This window comes from Budorcas taxicolor, chromosome 11 (genome assembly GCF_023091745.1).
Source record: "Budorcas taxicolor isolate Tak-1 chromosome 11, Takin1.1, whole genome shotgun sequence".
In the NCBI taxonomy this organism is placed as follows: Eukaryota; Metazoa; Chordata; class Mammalia; order Artiodactyla; family Bovidae; genus Budorcas; species Budorcas taxicolor.
Window position 1 is genome coordinate 162,271,492 of NC_068920.1, and position 16,493 is coordinate 162,287,984.

The 16,493-nt window shown below is 54.6% G+C and overlaps 1 protein-coding gene across 6 annotated transcripts; it reads right to left on the reverse strand.

The window, feature by feature from the left end:
• Positions 1–4,159: 4,159 nt before the first annotated feature.
• GBGT1 (globoside alpha-1,3-N-acetylgalactosaminyltransferase 1 (FORS blood group)) lies at positions 4,160–12,611 on the reverse strand. 6 transcript variants are annotated; one of them, XM_052647961.1, is made up of 7 exons: positions 12,488–12,611; positions 11,215–11,314; positions 10,574–10,639; positions 7,280–7,327; positions 7,161–7,196; positions 6,315–6,449; positions 4,160–5,432 (listed from the first exon to the last, which is right to left on the reverse strand). In XM_052647961.1, the coding sequence occupies exons 2-7, from the start codon at positions 11,298–11,300 to the stop codon at positions 4,745–4,747; spliced, it is 1,059 nt and encodes a 352-aa protein (XP_052503921.1). In that variant the 5' UTR covers positions 11,301–11,314; positions 12,488–12,611; the 3' UTR covers positions 4,160–4,744. The 6 variants fall into 6 exon arrangements, with proteins under 6 accessions (XP_052503921.1, XP_052503920.1, XP_052503917.1 ...); XM_052647960.1 differs by having other exon boundaries at positions 11,215–11,403; positions 12,488–12,610; XM_052647957.1 differs by lacking the exon at positions 12,488–12,611 and adding an exon at positions 11,911–12,171 and having other exon boundaries at positions 4,160–5,429.
• Between the last annotated feature and the right edge of the window lie 3,882 nt (positions 12,612–16,493).

Here is a 16,493-nt window from a genome sequence, read left to right on the forward strand (position 1 = left end):
TGATCACTGAAGAAGGCTTTCTTATCTCTTCTTGCTTTTCTTTGGAACTCTGCATTCAGATGCTTATATCTTTCCTTTTCTCTTTGGCTTTTCACCTCTCTTCTTTTCACAGCTATTTGTAAGGCCTCCCCAGACAATCATTTTGCTTTTTTGCATTTCTTTTCCATGGGAATGGTCTTGATCCCTGTCTCCTGTACAATGTCATGAACCTCCGTCCATAGTTCATCAAGCACTCTATCTATCAGATCTAGGCCCTTAAATCTATTTCTCACTTCCACTGTAGAATCATACGGGATTTGATTCAGGTCATACCTGAATGGTCTAGCAGTTTCCCCTACTTTCTTCAGTTTAAGTCTGAATTTGGCAATAAGGAGTTCATGATCTGAGCCACAGTCAGCTCCTGGTCTTGTTTTTGTTGACTGTATAGAGCTTCCCCATCTTTGGCTGCAAAGAATATAATCAATCTGATTTCGGTGTTGACCATCTGGTGATGTCCATGTGTAGAGTCTTCTCTTGTGTTGTTGGAAGAGGGTGTTTGCTATGACCAGTGCATTTTCTTGGCAAAACTCTATTAGTTTTTGCCCTGCTTCATTCTGCATTCCAAGGCCAAATTTGCCTGTTCCTCCAGGTGTTTCTTGACTTCCTACTTTTGCATTCCAGTCCCCTATCATGAAAAAGACATCTTTTTTGGGTGTTAGTTCTAAAAGGTCTTGTAGGTCTTCATAGAACCGTTCAACTTCAGCTTCTTCAGGGTTACCGGTTGGGGCATAGACTTGGATTACCGTGATATTGAATGTTTTGCCTTGGAGACGAACAGAGATCATTCTGTCGTTTTTGAGATTGCATCCAAGTACTGCATTTTGGACTCTTTTGTTGACCATGATGGCTACTCCATTTCTTCTGAGGGATTCCTGCCCGCAGTAGTAGATATAATGGTCATCTGAGTTAAATTCACCCATTCCAGTCCATTTTAGTTCGCTGATTCCTAGAATGTCGACGTTCATCCTTGCCATCTCTTGTTTGACCACTTCCAATTTGCCTTGATTCATGGACCTGACATTCCAGGATCCTATGCAATATTGCTCTTTACAGCATCGGACCTTGCTTCTATCACCAGTCCCATCCACAGCTGGGTATTGTTTTTGCTTTGGCTCCATCTCTTCATTCTTTCTGGAGTTATTTCTCCACTGATCTCCAGTAGCATATTGGGCACCTACCGACCTGGGGAGTTCCTCTTTCAGTATCCTATCATTTTGCCTTTTCCTACTGTTCATGGGGTTCTCAAGGCAAGAATACTGAAGTGGTTTGCCATTCCCTTCTCCAGTTGACCACGTTCTGTCAGACCTCTCCACTGTGACCCACCCGTCTTGGGTTGCCCCGCGGGCATGGCTTGGTTTCATTGAGTTAGGGCAGAGTTACTGACCCCATTTTCAGTGGAGGAGACTGAGGCCTGAGAGTCACCACACGAGCTGGCCTGGCACAGGACCGTGAGGTGGCTCCACCGTGGGTTCGAGCCCAGGTCGTTCTGATCCCAACGGCTGTGCTTTCATAGGAGCCTGCGGAGGTGGCCTCTCAGCCCGGCCTTGGAGGTGAGTCCATGCTGGATGGGGGGGCTGTGGGGAGGGGCACTGCAGGCAGGGGGCTGTGAGGGGGAGGGCATGGTGGCAGGGAGGTCCCTGAGGGAGCAAGGCTACAGGGAGGCTGGGTGGGGGAGGTGAGGGGTGCTCCGTGGGGAGGGTGTCTGGACCAGCCTGCACAGGGCTCTGAGTGCAGGGTAAGAAGTCGCGGGTCACCGCAGGTTGGTGGGGGTCATCGCAGGCTGCGGCCACAGTTCACATGGTCTCCAGGTGATTTTGTCAGAGCCGCAGCACCTCAGCCGGGAGGCGCTTAGCAAGAGTGTTATTCACCCCACCACTCAAGCATGCACCCCTGCAATGCCACCAGGGATGGGGCCTCCTCCTCCTGTGCACAGAGTGGGCTGTGGTGGTTGTCTGCCTCTTCCCAGGGCTGGGCATATTGCCTGGCTTCTTCTCCAAGTGCCTGCCCAGAAGGCAGTGCCCAGAGGGCTCCCAGCCATAGTCCCATTTGATCATCACCTCAGGCCTCAGGGTGGTGGAGTGGCCTGCTGAGCATTCCACGTGTGCTGCTGCTACTGCTAAGTCACTTCAGTCATGTCCGACTCTGTGTGACCCCATAGACGGCAGCCCACCAGGCTCCTCCGTCCCTGGGATTCTCCAGGCAAGAATACTGGAGTGGGTTGCCATTTCATTCTCCAATGCATGAAAGTAAAAAGTGAAAGGGAAGTCACTCAGTCGTGTCCGACTCTTCGAGACCCCATGGACTGCAGCCCACCAGGCTCCTCCGTCCATGGGATTTTCCAGGCAAGAGTACTGGAGTGGGGTGCCATAGCCTTCTCCCCTGACGTGTGCCAGGACAGACCAAAACCCGATTTCTCTCAGCTGCCTCACGTTCATGCAGTCATTCAACAATCATTCAAAGAATGCCTCCTGGGTTTCAGGTACTGGGGTAAACCTGGTTGACCACCACCTGTATCCTCTTGGGGTTTATGAACTGGGAAAGTGGTGGAGGTGGACAGAACATTGTAACTGATGACATAGGGATGAGGATTTATGGGAACACCAAAAGGCACTCACTCTGGAAGGGGGAGCAAATCAAGGCAGGCTTCCTGGAGGAGGTGATGTCATGAATATATTCCTGGAATTGGGCCAGGTGATTGGACAGGGAGACCTGACCAGTAGGCAGCATGAGCGAAGGTATGCTGGTCCTGGCCCTGTGGCGGAGCAGTGATGTTGGACTGTAAGGCGTGGGGAGGAGGTAGTTGGTCATGAGGGGACAGGAAGCTTACATTTCAGGGGCCTCCATTGCAGGGGACACCGCAGACATTTTGCACTTGTGATTCTGTTGATTTCTATTTCTGTACTCCCCCTTTCTCTGCTGGGTCAGGCCTGTCTCCCGCCACCCCTCCCACTCCTGCCAGGCCCTGTACTTCTTCCCACCCACAGAGCAGCTCTGGCCCCAAGCCCTCAGCTCTCTGGGAAAGGAGCCTGGACCCTGTTTTAGGTCTAGGAGTTGGGTAGTCATTCACTCAACTGTGTCTGAGGGCCATGCCTGGGATGTGGTCCGGGGTAGCCATAGTGCCTGGGGGCTTGGGCCGAGGCTGAGAAGGGCCCATCAGCTGGACCCAGAGCTGGGCTGGAGTGAGCAAGGGTTCATTTCTCTCCTGCGATGCTGCCCAGGCTCAGGGCCACCTCCTCCTCCTCTGATCTCCACGTCAAGGGGCTTCTCCCTGCTCCAGCACAGAAGCTTGGTGAAGGCAGGGCCTGCCCCTTCAACACTGCCAGCTTCATATACTCCGCAGGGCAGGGCTGGGCACCCTGGGAAGGTGAGGACACACGGGCCCTCTGCCCGGGGAGCACCCCAGGGCCTTTCTGACTCGTCCTCTCCGGCTCAGGCTATCTCCCCACGTGGTTGCTCAGCCTGTCTGTGCGCCTGCGGTCTGTCCTGGCTTGCCAGCCAAGCGCCGGCTGCAGGAAGAGTAGCTTCGGGCTGGCCCCAGCTTTGCCCAAGGCGCCCAGGTGGGTGGGTTCCTGCTCCTCATGACTTGGCCACAGACCATACCCCCTGCCCTCTACCTTATGTGGCAAGGATGCTGCTGCCCCCAGGGGAGTGCATACTGGGCCCCCCACCCCCCTGCCCACCGCTTCTGTCCCACCAGGCAGATGCGACCACCGCAGGGCTCTGAAGCCCCTCTCTTCCTAGGCCTGCCTTGTGGCCTAGTGCCCCGCGCCCACCAGGAGTCCCCCAGGCTGAGGTTGATAGCAGAAGCATCAGACACACGTGCTCTGCACTTAGGGACCAAGAGCCCAAAGGACATCCAGCTGGGGGGCAGGGGCTCTGCTTCCCCCGACTCAGGAGAGCTGCATAGCCAGTGATGTTTTCACTTCACCCATCTCCCAGGAGAACTGGGATGAAATCCTGCCTGTTGCAGTGGCCAGCAGCAGCCCAGGCTTTCTAGAAAACTGTACCCTGCCCTCCCACCCACGCTGACTGTACTTGCAATCCAGGCTGCCTATATCCCTAGGGGCCCGGCAGCCCGGATGCTCAGAGATGCAGGTGAAGAAAGCCTGGTTAGGCCCTAGCACACGCTACTTTTTATTAAACGCTGCCCAAACCCTCTTACAGAAGAGGTGCTTGGTGCCGGGGACCGTCCACCTTGAGTGAGGCAAGGACAGGAAACCAGAGGGCCTAGAAGGCTTCCTCTGGGTCCTGAGTGAAGAACTGGCGGGGACACAGCAGGGGCCCCTGCAGCCAGAGAAAAGGGGGGTGGGGATGCCTTTCCTATGAGTGTTAGAAAGTGCAGCTTCAAGGGCAGCAGGCAACGAATGGGCCGGTGGCAGAGAGGGGATTTGGGGTGCTCGGTGGGGCTGCCCCGAAGGCTCGTAGGCTGGCAGAGGCCCCATCTTCTTCCACCTCTGGCCTCCCCTCCTTGGGCCTCGGACAGTGTGATCTTTGTGTTCTCCTCCACGTGGACACCGCTCTTCACAGTGGACAGAGGCCTTTCCAGGCCCGTCTTCCCGCTGGATTCCACCAGCAGAAGCGGAGGTTAGAAGGCACAGGGCTGATCCCACCTAAGGCTTTAGGAGTGAGGCCCTGGTGCTCGGAGGCTCTGGTGAGCTGGGTGCTCGCTAGGGTTCCCCCGTCCATGGCGGCCCCGCCTCTGCTGTCAGCTCCGCAGCCAGGCAGTGTCCTCGTTCAGGGTGGAGAAGCGGATCAGCTTCAGGCTGGGGGGCTGGGGCTTCCTGTCATCCCAGAGGTACTCAGGGGACAGCACCTTGGAGGGCTTGTGCGAGAGGAAGCGGCGGTTCAGGTGGCTCTCCTCCTGCCAGGCTGCCATGATGCCGTTGGCCTTGTCTGCCAGGATGCCCATGTGGCAACCCCTGGTGAACTCATACACCCTGGCCACCCGCCCTCCGAAGACTGCCCCACCATAGTAGAAGTCCCCCTCGCCGTCTGCCACGAAGGCGGTGGAGACAGGCCGGCGTTCATAGGGGAACTGGTGGCGGGGGACGGTGAAGTAGTCCGGGTGGATGGCAGCCACAAGGTCCCCCAAGGTCTCGGGGCCCCACGGGTTTCGGAATGCCATGTCCACATCCAGGCAGAAGAGGTAGTCCACCTCCCGGTGCGCCCTCTTGGCGATGTGCACGCTGATGGCCTCCATCCGGGGCATGGAGGCCTCCTCCCACTGGGAGGGCCCGGGGACTGGGATGACACTGAGGTGGCGGCCGGGGCCCAGTGGGACCCGAGGAATGGCCTGGGGGTCGTGAGTGAAAATGTAGTAGTGCACGCGGTACCCCTGCATGAAGAACCGCTCGGCCGACTCCAGGAAGTGCTGGACGAAGTGGGTGTACCTGCTGGAGAGGACCCGTCATGTACCACGGCCTCCGCAGGGCGCACCCCATCCCCAGCTTCCCGTCTCAAGAAGTCATACCTGGTCTGCCCCTCGTGTGTCAACTTCCCTTGATCACAGTACCAACCTCTAGGGACCGTCCTAATGATATCTTGATGATATTCACAGGCTGCATGCCCTGACTTTTTCTGAGCACTTACAAGTGCCAGGCAATGTTCTAAGGGATTACCTCCTGGCCTCACAAACTCCCCGCTTTACAGACAAGGACACTGAGGCTCAGAGAGAAAAAAGTAGCCGAGAAGGTGGCTGCCCATCAAGGGGAAGTGAGTGGTGCTGGGTGCTGACTGGTCTTGGGGAGAGGGAGCCCCGTGACTCCAGGTGGGCCATCCATTAGCTTTAGTCATTGGCCACCCCCACATTGGGGTCCCTCTCTCAGGAGTCCCAGAAAGGAAAGGCCAGGTGGGTAAGGGAGGAGGGGGGAAAACAGGGGGTGTCCAGAGAGCAGTCAGGCCTAGGGGCGGAGGAGAGAGGGTCCCCAGGGCAGGGCCAGCTCTCTCTTGACCTGCCTGTGGCCTGACCGTGGACCCTCCATTTCTGGGGGCTTGCCATTCCTTTACACCTGCCTGGACGGTTCAGGGGAAACAGATGGGGTGAGGCAGCAAGGCGTCTCTTGACAAAGGCTCCTGGTGCTCCCTCACTGGGCTGCCTCCCCTCCCCGCTTGCATGCCAGGCCCAGACCACCTCCTTCCTCCAGGAAGCCCTCTCTCACCATCACACTCAGCTCTGTCGCTTCCCACCTGGCACAGCCTCCCTGGTGCCCGGGCAGGGTCCTGTCTCTTCCCAGACCCCACTCCCACCCCCACCTCCAGCCCAGCCACCTACTCACTTTCCCACGGCAAACGCCGTAAGCCCGATGGTCAGGTTCAGTGGCTGGTAGATGTGACGCAGAAGCTCGGCGTTAAAGGTTCCCTCGGAGACGATGGGTGCCAGCCAGGGTGTGAGTGTCAGTAGCTCTGTGGGCCTGGCAGAAGAGGAGGCCGAGGGGGCTGAGACCCTCCCCTGGGGAAAGCCTCCGTCTCATCTTGGTCCTGCCTCCCACGCTGTGTGACCCTGGGCAGCTTCATCCCTGTCTCTGGGCCACCGTATCCTCAAGTGGGGATGATAATAGCTCCTTCCCAGCGAGAGCAAAGGACCAGGAGTTACCGCACGTCCAGTGTCTAGAGGAGCCTGGCACTTCTGGGGTCTGCGACGGGCCTCGGAGATGGCGGTTATCATTCTCGTCATGAATAATGGATCGAGCACTGAGGGCGCGGTGCTCGGCAGTGTTTTTGGTTTGTTTGATTTTGGCTGTGTCGCCTGGCTTGCAGGATCTTAGTTCCCTGACCAGGGAGCGAGTCAGGGTCCTTGGCAGTGAAAGCACAGAGTCCTAGCCACTGGGGCTGCCCAGGAATCGCCGCTCTGCATTTTGCCAACCCCATTTCATCTGGCCCTCTGCCCTGTCGAGTGAGCATCACTAACCATCCACCTGTACAGCAGCAGCTCAGAAGCGTCGGGTTACCCGCCCAAGATTACAGAGCTGGTGACAGAGCTGGACTGGAGCCCAGGCCCCAGAGTGCCCGGACCCCGAGGTCGCTGACCCCCCCAGCACCCCAGCTTCTAAATCAGGGCTTTGCCCCCGACCCCCACCCCCTCGAATCTCTCTATCCTGCACCCAGGCCCTAACAACACCTACTTTTGCTCCAGCAGCTTGGGCTGAGGGTACTGTGACCTGCAACCAAGAAGGGCGAGTGGTTAAAGGGATGGCAGCCCCCTGCCCTGGGGCCACAGAGGGCGAAAGGACAGGCTGCTTACTGTGCCACAGGCTGGGACGGCTCCTCCTTGTACTGAAGCTTCATGTTGCTGGTGGGAGAGGTGAAACAGGGCCATCGGTGTCATTAGTAGAGATGCTCAGCAGGGATGGATGAAGCGGGGACAAAACACCCCCATGGGCCAGGCACCCCCTCCCCCAGGCTCCCTGGCCCCTCCTCCATGGCTCTGCCCGCTCTCCGGGGGCTGGGCTCCTACAGAGGCCATCCACCCAGGGTCCCCGTGTGGCAGGGCGGTGATTCAACCTGGTGCCATTTGTCTCCACAGTCTTTTTCGGCTCTGGAAGAGCCTGGGCACCGTGGAGAAGCTTTGAGAAGCTGCAAAGTGAGCCCAGTTCTGCCTCTTTCTAGCCCGGGAGCTCAGATAGACAAGGGTGCAGGTGAGGCCCCTCCAGCTGGAGAGACCCAGGGCTGGACATCCCACTCCTTGGGGTTTTGTCCCCTCTCCCTTAAAGTGGGGACAATAACAGGGTCACTCCGCAGGGCGGAAGTGAGGCCTGGAGACGGGAAAGGCCTGCTGCTCTGACCTAGGGAGCCAGTCAGAGCCGGTTCCAGCAGAGGCCTGAGGTTGCCTGTGAGGCTCAGACCACCTGAGGAGGGTGTCTGCCGTTCATTCTATCACCCATGGTGGGCTGGCTTAAGCTTCCTGGAGCTGTCCTGGTGCTTTCCGTCAATGCTTTGTGTGTGTGGTAAGATATACAAGACAAAGATTTACCACCTTAACCATTTGAAAGCACAGAGTTCCAGGGCATTAGGTAGACTCTTGTTGCTGTGCAAACATCACCTCCACCCATCTCTAGAGCTCGTTCATCGTCCCCAAACTGAAACTGTCTCCCTGAGATACTGCCTCTCCATTCCTTCTCCCAACCCTTGGTAACTATTATGCTTACTTCTGTCTCCGTAAAAAAATCTTCTTCTTCTTCTCTTTTTTTTTTTTTCAATAAGATCTCTATTCATTTTGGCCACACCATGTGGCATGCAGGATCTTAGTTCCCCGACTTGGAATCAAACCTGTGCCCCCTGCATTGGGAGTATGAAGTCGCAACCACTGAACCACCACAAAGTTCCATTTCTCTATACTAGAGATGTCTTATAAATGAAACCCTACAGTATTTGTCCTATAGTGATTACCCTATACTCTGGAAGATATATTTTTTAAAGTTGACCCATCAATTTGGCCCTCTGCCTTAGTTTCACACAAACAAGCACATTTCAGGTCCTGCTCAGAAAGTGACGGGACTCTGAGAAGTTGGTCAGAAATGAGAAGAGGAAAGGGGCCCTCGTCCCACACTTCCCTGGCCAATGGTGTCTCCCTTCGCCTCACCAGCCCCGACACGCTCCGCTCTGGCCACATTAAAGAGTTAGACGGAAGAACACCGAAGCACAGATGAGCCAGAGCCAAAATAAGAAAAGGGACTTCACGTTTCCAGACCTCTGAAGGTAATAACATTGAAAGAAGAGATCCAAATGAACAGAGAGGAAGGTGTGACCATCTAAAGCTGACAAAAAACCGCCAACTGTAATCTGTTTAAAACACTCAGAACCTGAAGATAGACTGCAAATAATTGCTTAAAAACTCTCAAGGAAGTGAAATTCAAAACACAGCACATTTCCCATCTCTCAAATCAGCAAGGTGGTTTGGTTTTCGTTCTTCATGACACCTAATACTTGCAGCCTCAGCCCAGGTGCACTGCAGCTGCTGGGGGTGGGGGAGGGTGGGGAGGTGTACCTGTGTGTTTGCCACGGTCCCCCTGGAGAGCTTCCAGGTGGTGTCAGATCGTGTTAGTGGTAAAGAACCCGCCTGCCAACGCAGGAGACGCAAGAGATACAGGTTGGATCCCTGGGTCCAAACAAAAACCCTCGTGTCCTATTGGCCTGAATCACTCTGACTCAGGGTCAGGAAGATCCCCTGGAGAAGGAAATGGCAACCCACTCTAGTATTCTTGCCTGGGAAATCCCATAGGCAGAGGAGCCTGGCAGGCTGCAGTCCATGGGGTCACGAAGAGTCAGACGCAGCTGAAGCGACTAAACAGGCAGCCTGGAGAGCAGCCTGATGAGATGGATGAAGACCCTGGCCATATCCTTTGGCCCAGGAACGTACCAAATAAAAGGATTTCTAAGATGTAAAAAGCTGGGACTTCCTGAGTGGCCCAGTGGCTTATACTCCATGCTCCCAAAGCAGGGACCTGGGATTCAATCCCTGGTCAGGGAGCTAGATCCTATGTGCCACCCACAACCAAAGATCGTGCACGCTGAGCCGAAGATGGGAGATCCTGTGTGCTGCAACTAAGAACCAGCACAGGCAAATAAATTAATAAAAAAAAAAGATGAAGAAAACTTTATATCCAGAGTTGCTCATTACAAACTAACTTAGAAGCTGGTAAACCACAAACAACCTAAACGCCCCACAGTTGCTGGTGGAAAAAGGAGACGGTTTAAGAATTAGGGCCCGGCCCTTGCGTGGAGTAACATGACGGTGACCAGATGCTGAAAACTGAAGCCAATTCTGGGGAAATAAGATAAGAACTGCAAAAACATTCTGGTCACAACTACTTTCAACAGCAAGCGTACTTTCTGCTTCCATAACCATCTGAATAGAAAGTGCAGCAATCAGCAAGCTGACAATGGAGTCAGAGTGTGGTTCAGGCCACTGGACACAAGAGGGGTTTTGTTTTCTTTTGCCTTTTCTGTTGTCCTGCCTAATTTACCACATTCTGTTTATAATAGTGAAACACACCTTACTGTTCATTAGTAGTCTATGATCCAGATTTTAAACTTTCCTTTCGGTGTCATGAAAACCAGAAGACCACGGGGCCAAACACCACCTTGAGACTGTCCCAAATCATCTGAACTAAACTGTCACTCTGAACTGTCCAAATGTCAGATCTGTTATCTGAGGGAGACTGGCCATGTGTGCATTTGTCCTTCGAATTCACAGAGAGCACAACACTGAGCAAAAAGGTCAAGTCCTAAAACCATTCTTTCCTGAGCACCTCCTATATACCAGGTGCAGCACCAGGATATTTACAGGCATCATCACACCCCAGGCTCTATCATCTCGTTTTACAGATACGCCAAGTGAGGCTCTGAGCTATGCAACAGGCTCAAAGTCACACCGTGGAGAGGGCACTGCAAAGATACCTGAAGACGGAAACAGGGAACTTCCCCATTCATGGCTCAGAATCATGAGTTTAGGACCTAAGAACCTACAAAGTGACCTGAAAAGCCTTCCCATCTTCCCTAGTCCGGGGGCCTCTAATTCTGCCTGCCCCATACTTACAAGATCTCTGGGCAGGGGAGATAATAGGGGATGTAGGAGACCAGCAGCCAGTTCTCGACATACACCCTGGGAAGGAAATACATGTGTTGGCTTGGATTTTTAAGCTGAGGCTGAGAAGTCACGTTGGTGCATGTTAGTGGAAATGCAGGTCCCCAGTGGTGCACCCCCCCTCCCCCGCCCTCCACCTATCAGTCCTTGGGTCTGGCTGACCTCAGAGGACAAAGCTTCCTGGCCTTCTGCAGTGAGTCATTACACAGCTATGCAGCCATTCATTCCTGGGGCAGGAATATTCTTGACACCAGTCCCACAAGGGACTGGTGGTGTGGGGGAACCCCCAGAGCTTTGCAGAAAGGACACAAGAGGTGAATTCTGGAGCATAAACAGGAGTTCCTCGTTAACACAGCTAGAAGAATAGTCCAGGCAGAGGCAAGAGTTAAGTGTAGAGGCCGGGAGGTCAGTGCAAAGGAAAACCCATAAGCCAGGCTGGTTCAGTCGTACTGAGGCTAGGGGGAGGGACAGGTGTGCCTAGAGAGTAGGGGGGGACCTGGAAATCCTGGGAAGGGGTCCAGGTTTGGGGGTTGAGATGCTGAGAGAGGAAGGAGTCTGGGGTGGGGACAGAGGGCTGCAAGGGGCATGCTCACCACAGAGAGCAGAGGGCAATGCCCAGCAGCAGGCAGAATCCCAGGCCCAGGGCCAGTCTCGGGCAGTGCATCGCTGGGGGCGGCATCTGAGCCTGGGCACCTGCAGAGACCGAGTGGGTCTTGGTGAATCGGCCCACCTCTCTCAGGGGTGTCAGGCTCAGAGTCTGGGTCTCCGGGGTGGGGGAACACCTGCAAAGGGATGCTCCTTATCCACAGGACACTGACCTCCCCTTCTTTTTTGTTGTTTTGCTGCTCTGCCCTCCCCTGGGCACCACCGTCAAGGGGAATGTGGAGTCCAGGCGTTGCCCTGTCCAGCTGGACCCCAGGCCCAGATCTGGCAGTTCCAGGGGACAGAGGCTCAGGATTCAGCCAAAGCCTGCTGCTGTGCCTTGGGAGAGGCACTGGGCCGGAAAGGCGACTGGCCGCCCCCCCTGCCTTGCCTCGCAGGTCTCCCTCCTGAAACCTTCCACCATGAGCCGGGCTTCCTAGCGACTAGGGCCAGAGCACATGGAGAAGGATTCTGGGGGAAATCCAGCCCGGAGCCGGCACCGCGGGGGCACACACGGCCTGCGGAAGAGGGTTGCTGGGCAGAGATGGGCGGCGGCGATCTCCCTGGCCGGGGGTGGGGGCCAGGGGAGGCAGGCGCGCGTTCCTCCGGGAGGCAGAGCTCTCCTGGGAGCACGTTTCACCTCTCACCTGCTCGGCGCCAACCTTGGGCAAGGCACTCTCCTCCCCGGTCCATCACAGCCTGGTGGTGGGGGCGGGGGCGGTGGTCCTCCTCAGCTATAGGCGGGGTGGGGATTGGTGCGGGGGACAAGACGCAGTGCGCGCCTCTCCGGACACGAGGGGAGGGCTGTGAAAGCGCTACGCCCAGCCCGGGCCATAGGGAGCGCGGGACCCCCCTGCGTCCTCCCGAGGTCAGAGCGAGATCCCCAGGCAGGAGCTTCGGGGCTTTGGTTCCGCTCACGCCGCGCGTGGCCTCTGGCCAGCTCGCTGGCGCTCTCGCTCCCTCTGCGGACCTCGGCTTCCCCACCCGGGCTTGGGGCGCCGGTTCCTCCAAAGGCTCCACCTGACGCGTCGGCTCCGCTAGATCGTGGGCCGCGCCGCCGACGCAGAGCCCGGCCCGCACTCCGGCCGCCCCAGCCGGTGACTTGCACCCCGGAGCCCGGGGCCCGCACGCGAGCGCCTCCACTTCCGCCGGCCACTGCGGGCCCCAGCCAGACCCGTGGCGCGGCGGACGGAGCGCGACTGTCCTTGCCGCCTGCAGACTCACCCCTTGAGGCCGGACCGAGGTGGGGACGAACGGAGGGGCGCAGCTGGGCCCGGAAATCAGGGACGCGGCTGGCCGGGGCGCCTCAGAGAGCGCGGTGGGCCGAGCCGCACGCAGCCTGTGGGCGGGCCCCGGCGGGCTCGAGTGGGGCGGGGAAAGGAGCCTCGGGTCCCGCCCACAGGCTGATGCTCCTCCCACCCGGCCTCGACCCGCCCACCAGCTGCAGCCCCCGCCCCCTAGAGGTCCCCCGGGGGCTCTACACTCTGTGCCACGTGGGCCACGCCTCCAAGGCGGAAGACCCATCTTAGGTGAGAGGAGCGTGGGTCAGGGAACTCCGGGATGGGGGGGCCGGTGCGCGCTTGAGAAGTCAGGGATCCGATTCGGGGAGAAAACTTCATTGTTTTTAGAAGAGCGTTGGAACAGTCACTGGAAGGGAAATCCAGAAGGACGTCGTCCTTACTTTCTGGCTTGGGATCATCACTCTTGCTTAGGAGCCCTGAGCTTGGCATGCTGGCCTGGAGACCGTGAGCAGCTCTCGGAATCTCTCGGAGCCTCTACCTCCTCTCTGAACGGAATTAGCCATGCTTTCCTCCAGAGGTTGTACTGACCCTAGTTCATCCTAGGGAGTCCAGGAGCCCCAGGAGGACTGTCTTAGATATCTCCAAGGGTAGGCCAAGGGCAGAGATAGTGGACCTCAAAGGCAGAGGGGTGGTGAGGGAGGGGGCATTCAGAGGGACAGAAAGGAAGGCACCCTGTTTGTAAAGAAGGGAGCCGTAACAAGGGCCAGTGACGAACAGATTCAAGGGGTTAGATCTGGTAGACAGAGTGCCTGAACAACTGTGGACAGAGGTTCTAACACTGCAGGAGGTGGTGACCAAAACCATCACAAAGAAAAAGAAATGCAAGAAGACCAAGTGGTTTGTCTGAGGTGGCTGTACAAATAACTGAGAAAAGAAGAAAAGGAGGGAATGTACCCCTCTATATTCAGTTGGGTATGTCTTTTCTAGCGAAAGGCAAGGGAGAAAGGGAAAGATATACCCAACTGAATGTAGAGTTCAAGAGAATAGCAAAGAGAGATACGAAAGCCTTCTTAAGTAAACAATGCAAAGAAATAGAGGAAAACAATAGAATGGGAAAGACTAGAGCTCTCTTCAAGAAAATTGGAGATACCAAAGGAACATTTCAGGCAATGATGGGCATGATGAATGAGAAACTGTAAGGACCTAGCAGAAGCAGAAGAGATTAAAAAGAGGTGGCAAGAATACACAGAACTATACAAAAAAAGTTTTAATGACCTGGATAACCACGATGGTGGTCACTCACTTAGAGCCAGACATCCTGGAGTGTGAAGTCAAGTTCGCCTTTGGAAACATTACGACAGACAAAGCTAGTGGAGGTGATGGAATTCCAACTGAGCTATTTCAGATCCTAAAAGATGCTGCTGTTAAACTGCTGCATTCAGTATACCAGCAAATGTGGAAAACTCGGCAGTGGCCACAGAACTAGAAAAGGACAGGTTTGATTCCAATCCCCCAAAATGTTCAAACTACCATACAATTGCGCACATTTCACAAGCTAACAAGGTAATGTTCAAAATCCTGCAAGGAAGACTTTAGCAGTAAGTGAACTGAGAATTTCCAGATGTACAAGCTGGATTTAGAAAAGGCAGAGGAACCAGAGATCAAATTGCCAATATCCACTGGATCAGAGAGAAAGCAAGGGAATTCCAGAAAAACATCTACTTCTGCTTCATTGACTATGCTAAAGCCTTTGACTGTGTGGATCACAACAGACTGGAAAATTCTTGAAGAGATGGGAATACCAGACTACCTTACCTATCTCCTGAGAAACCTGTATGCAAGTCAAGAAGCAACAGTTAGAACATGGAACAACAGACTGGTTCAAAACTGAGAAAGGAGTACGTCAAGGCTGTGTATTCACCCTGCTTATTTAACTTATATGCAGAGTACATCATGAGAAATACTGGGCTGGATGAAACATGAGCTGGAATCAAGATTTTAGGGGAAAATAACAGCCTCAAGATATGCAGATGATACTACTCTAATGGCAAACAGTGAAGAGGAACTAAGGAGCCTCTTGAGCAGGATGAAAGAGGAGAGTGGAAAGGCTGGCTTAAAATGCAATATTCAAAAAGGGAAGATCATGGCGTCCAGTGCTATCACTTCATGGCAAATAGATGGGAAAAAATGGAAACAGTGACAGACTTTGTTATCTTGGGCTCCAAAATGACTGCGGATGGTGACTGCAGCCATGAAATTAAAAGACGCTTGCTCCTTGGAACAAAGGCGGTGACAGATCTCGACAGTGTATTAAAAAGCAGAGACGTCAGCTTGCCAAAAGAGTTGGACCATAAAGAAGGCTGAGCACTGAAGAATTGTTGCCTTTGAACTGCGGTGTTGGAGAAGACTCTTGAGAGTCCCTTGGACTGCAAGGAGATCAGTCAATCGTAAAGGAAATCAGTCTTGAATTGAATTGGAAGGACTGATGCTGAAGCTGAAGCTCCAAAACTTTGGCCACCTGATTCTAACAACTGACTCGTTGGAAAAGACCCTGATGCTGGGAAAGATTGAAGGTGGAAGGAAAAGGGGACGACAGAGGATGAGGTGGTTGGATGGCATCACTGACTCAGTGGAGATGAATTTGAACAAGCTTTGGGAGTTGGTGATGGACAGGGAAGCCTGGTGTGCTGCAGTCCATGGGGTTGCCAAGAGTCAGACACGACTGAGCGACTAACATAAGTTAAGGGATATCTATGCAGAGAAACAGCATCAGACAGCAGCTGTGGCTCAGAGAGGTTATAGTGAGACAGGAAGTGGACAGGGCACAACCTTTGAAAGGATGACACAGTTTGAGGACACGACCTAAATTGATTAGAATCAATTAGGTCTATGATGGCAGACTCAACTCGCACTTGATCTTAAGTCTCAGTATACAGCTTATTATAATATCTCAAGCGGCTTGAATATGACCCTGATCTTGGGAAAGATTGAAGGCGGGAGAAGGGGACGACAGAGGATGAGATGATTGGATGGCATCACCGACTCAGTGGACATGAGTTTGAGTAAGCTCCGGGAGTTGGTGATGGACAGGAAGGCCTGGTGTGCTACAGTCCATGGGGTCGCAAAGAGTCGGACACGACTGAGCCACTGAACTGAGCTGAACTGAGGAGGCTTGACCATAAATGTCAAAAAGTGGCCAGTGACCCAATTTCTGAAAATCTCCACCACTTCCCTAAAACAGCTATAATACTCCTCCCACTCATTCAGTTCAGTCGCTCAGGAGTGTCAGACTGCTTCCCCATGGACTGCAGCATGCCATGTCTCCCTGTCCACCAGCAGCTCCCCGAGCTTGCTCAAACTCACGTCCCACTCATTATCCTGTGTAATCACCCACCCCATCAAAAACTGATGACTCTGTCCTGCTTCCTCTCGTGCGTCTCCAGATGGCGCACATTCTGTCTATGAAGTGTGTTTCTTCCTTGAATAAACCTTGTTTCACTTTACTATGCCTCCTCTTGAATTCTTTCCTTCAAGAAGCCGAGAACTGCCGCTTGGCTCTCCCAGGGACTGAGATGTGACCATCCTCTCTCACCCCCACTCTCTTCCCTGCAACTATAGGTTTGTCAGGGTCGCGATGATGCAGTTTGAGGCTGCCAACGTGGATCCGTGTGGCACCGGCCACAGCATCCTTTGTGGGTGCCTTTGCCTGGGTCCCTGGGCTTTCCCTTGAGGGTCACAGGTTCCTGTAGGGCAGGGCTTGTTTCCCCAGAGTCTGCAGGGGCCTGGCACAGGCCAGGGAGCTGGTGACTACTGACTGAAAGATTGTGCTTCCATTTTTAGCTGCAAACAACTGGTTCGCTGGGACTTGGTCTGGGACCAGCTGACTGGTTTGTCTCACTCAGAGGTCTTCAAAGTTCTCTGGTGTGCCTTCCGGGCGCTGGTCCCTGCCTGGTCACTGCGGGGAGCCAGATGCGCAGATCAGCCCTGGG

What these genes read in the sequence shown, in the direction of transcription:
- GBGT1 (XM_052647956.1), bottom strand. Translation starts at nt 11,956, where the DNA reads ATGGACCGGGGAGGAGAGTGCCTTGCCCAAGGTTGGCGCCGAGCAG. An exon ending in CCAAGGTTGGCGCCGAGCAG is followed by an intron (nt 11,315 to 11,910) that starts GTGAGAGGTGAA and finishes CGGTCTCTGCAG; the next exon opens with GTGCCCAGGCTCAGATGCCG. An exon ending in CTCCCCTGCCCAGAGATCTT is followed by an intron (nt 7,328 to 10,573) that starts GTAAGTATGGGG and finishes CTCTCCCACCAG; the next exon opens with CAACATGAAGCTTCAGTACA.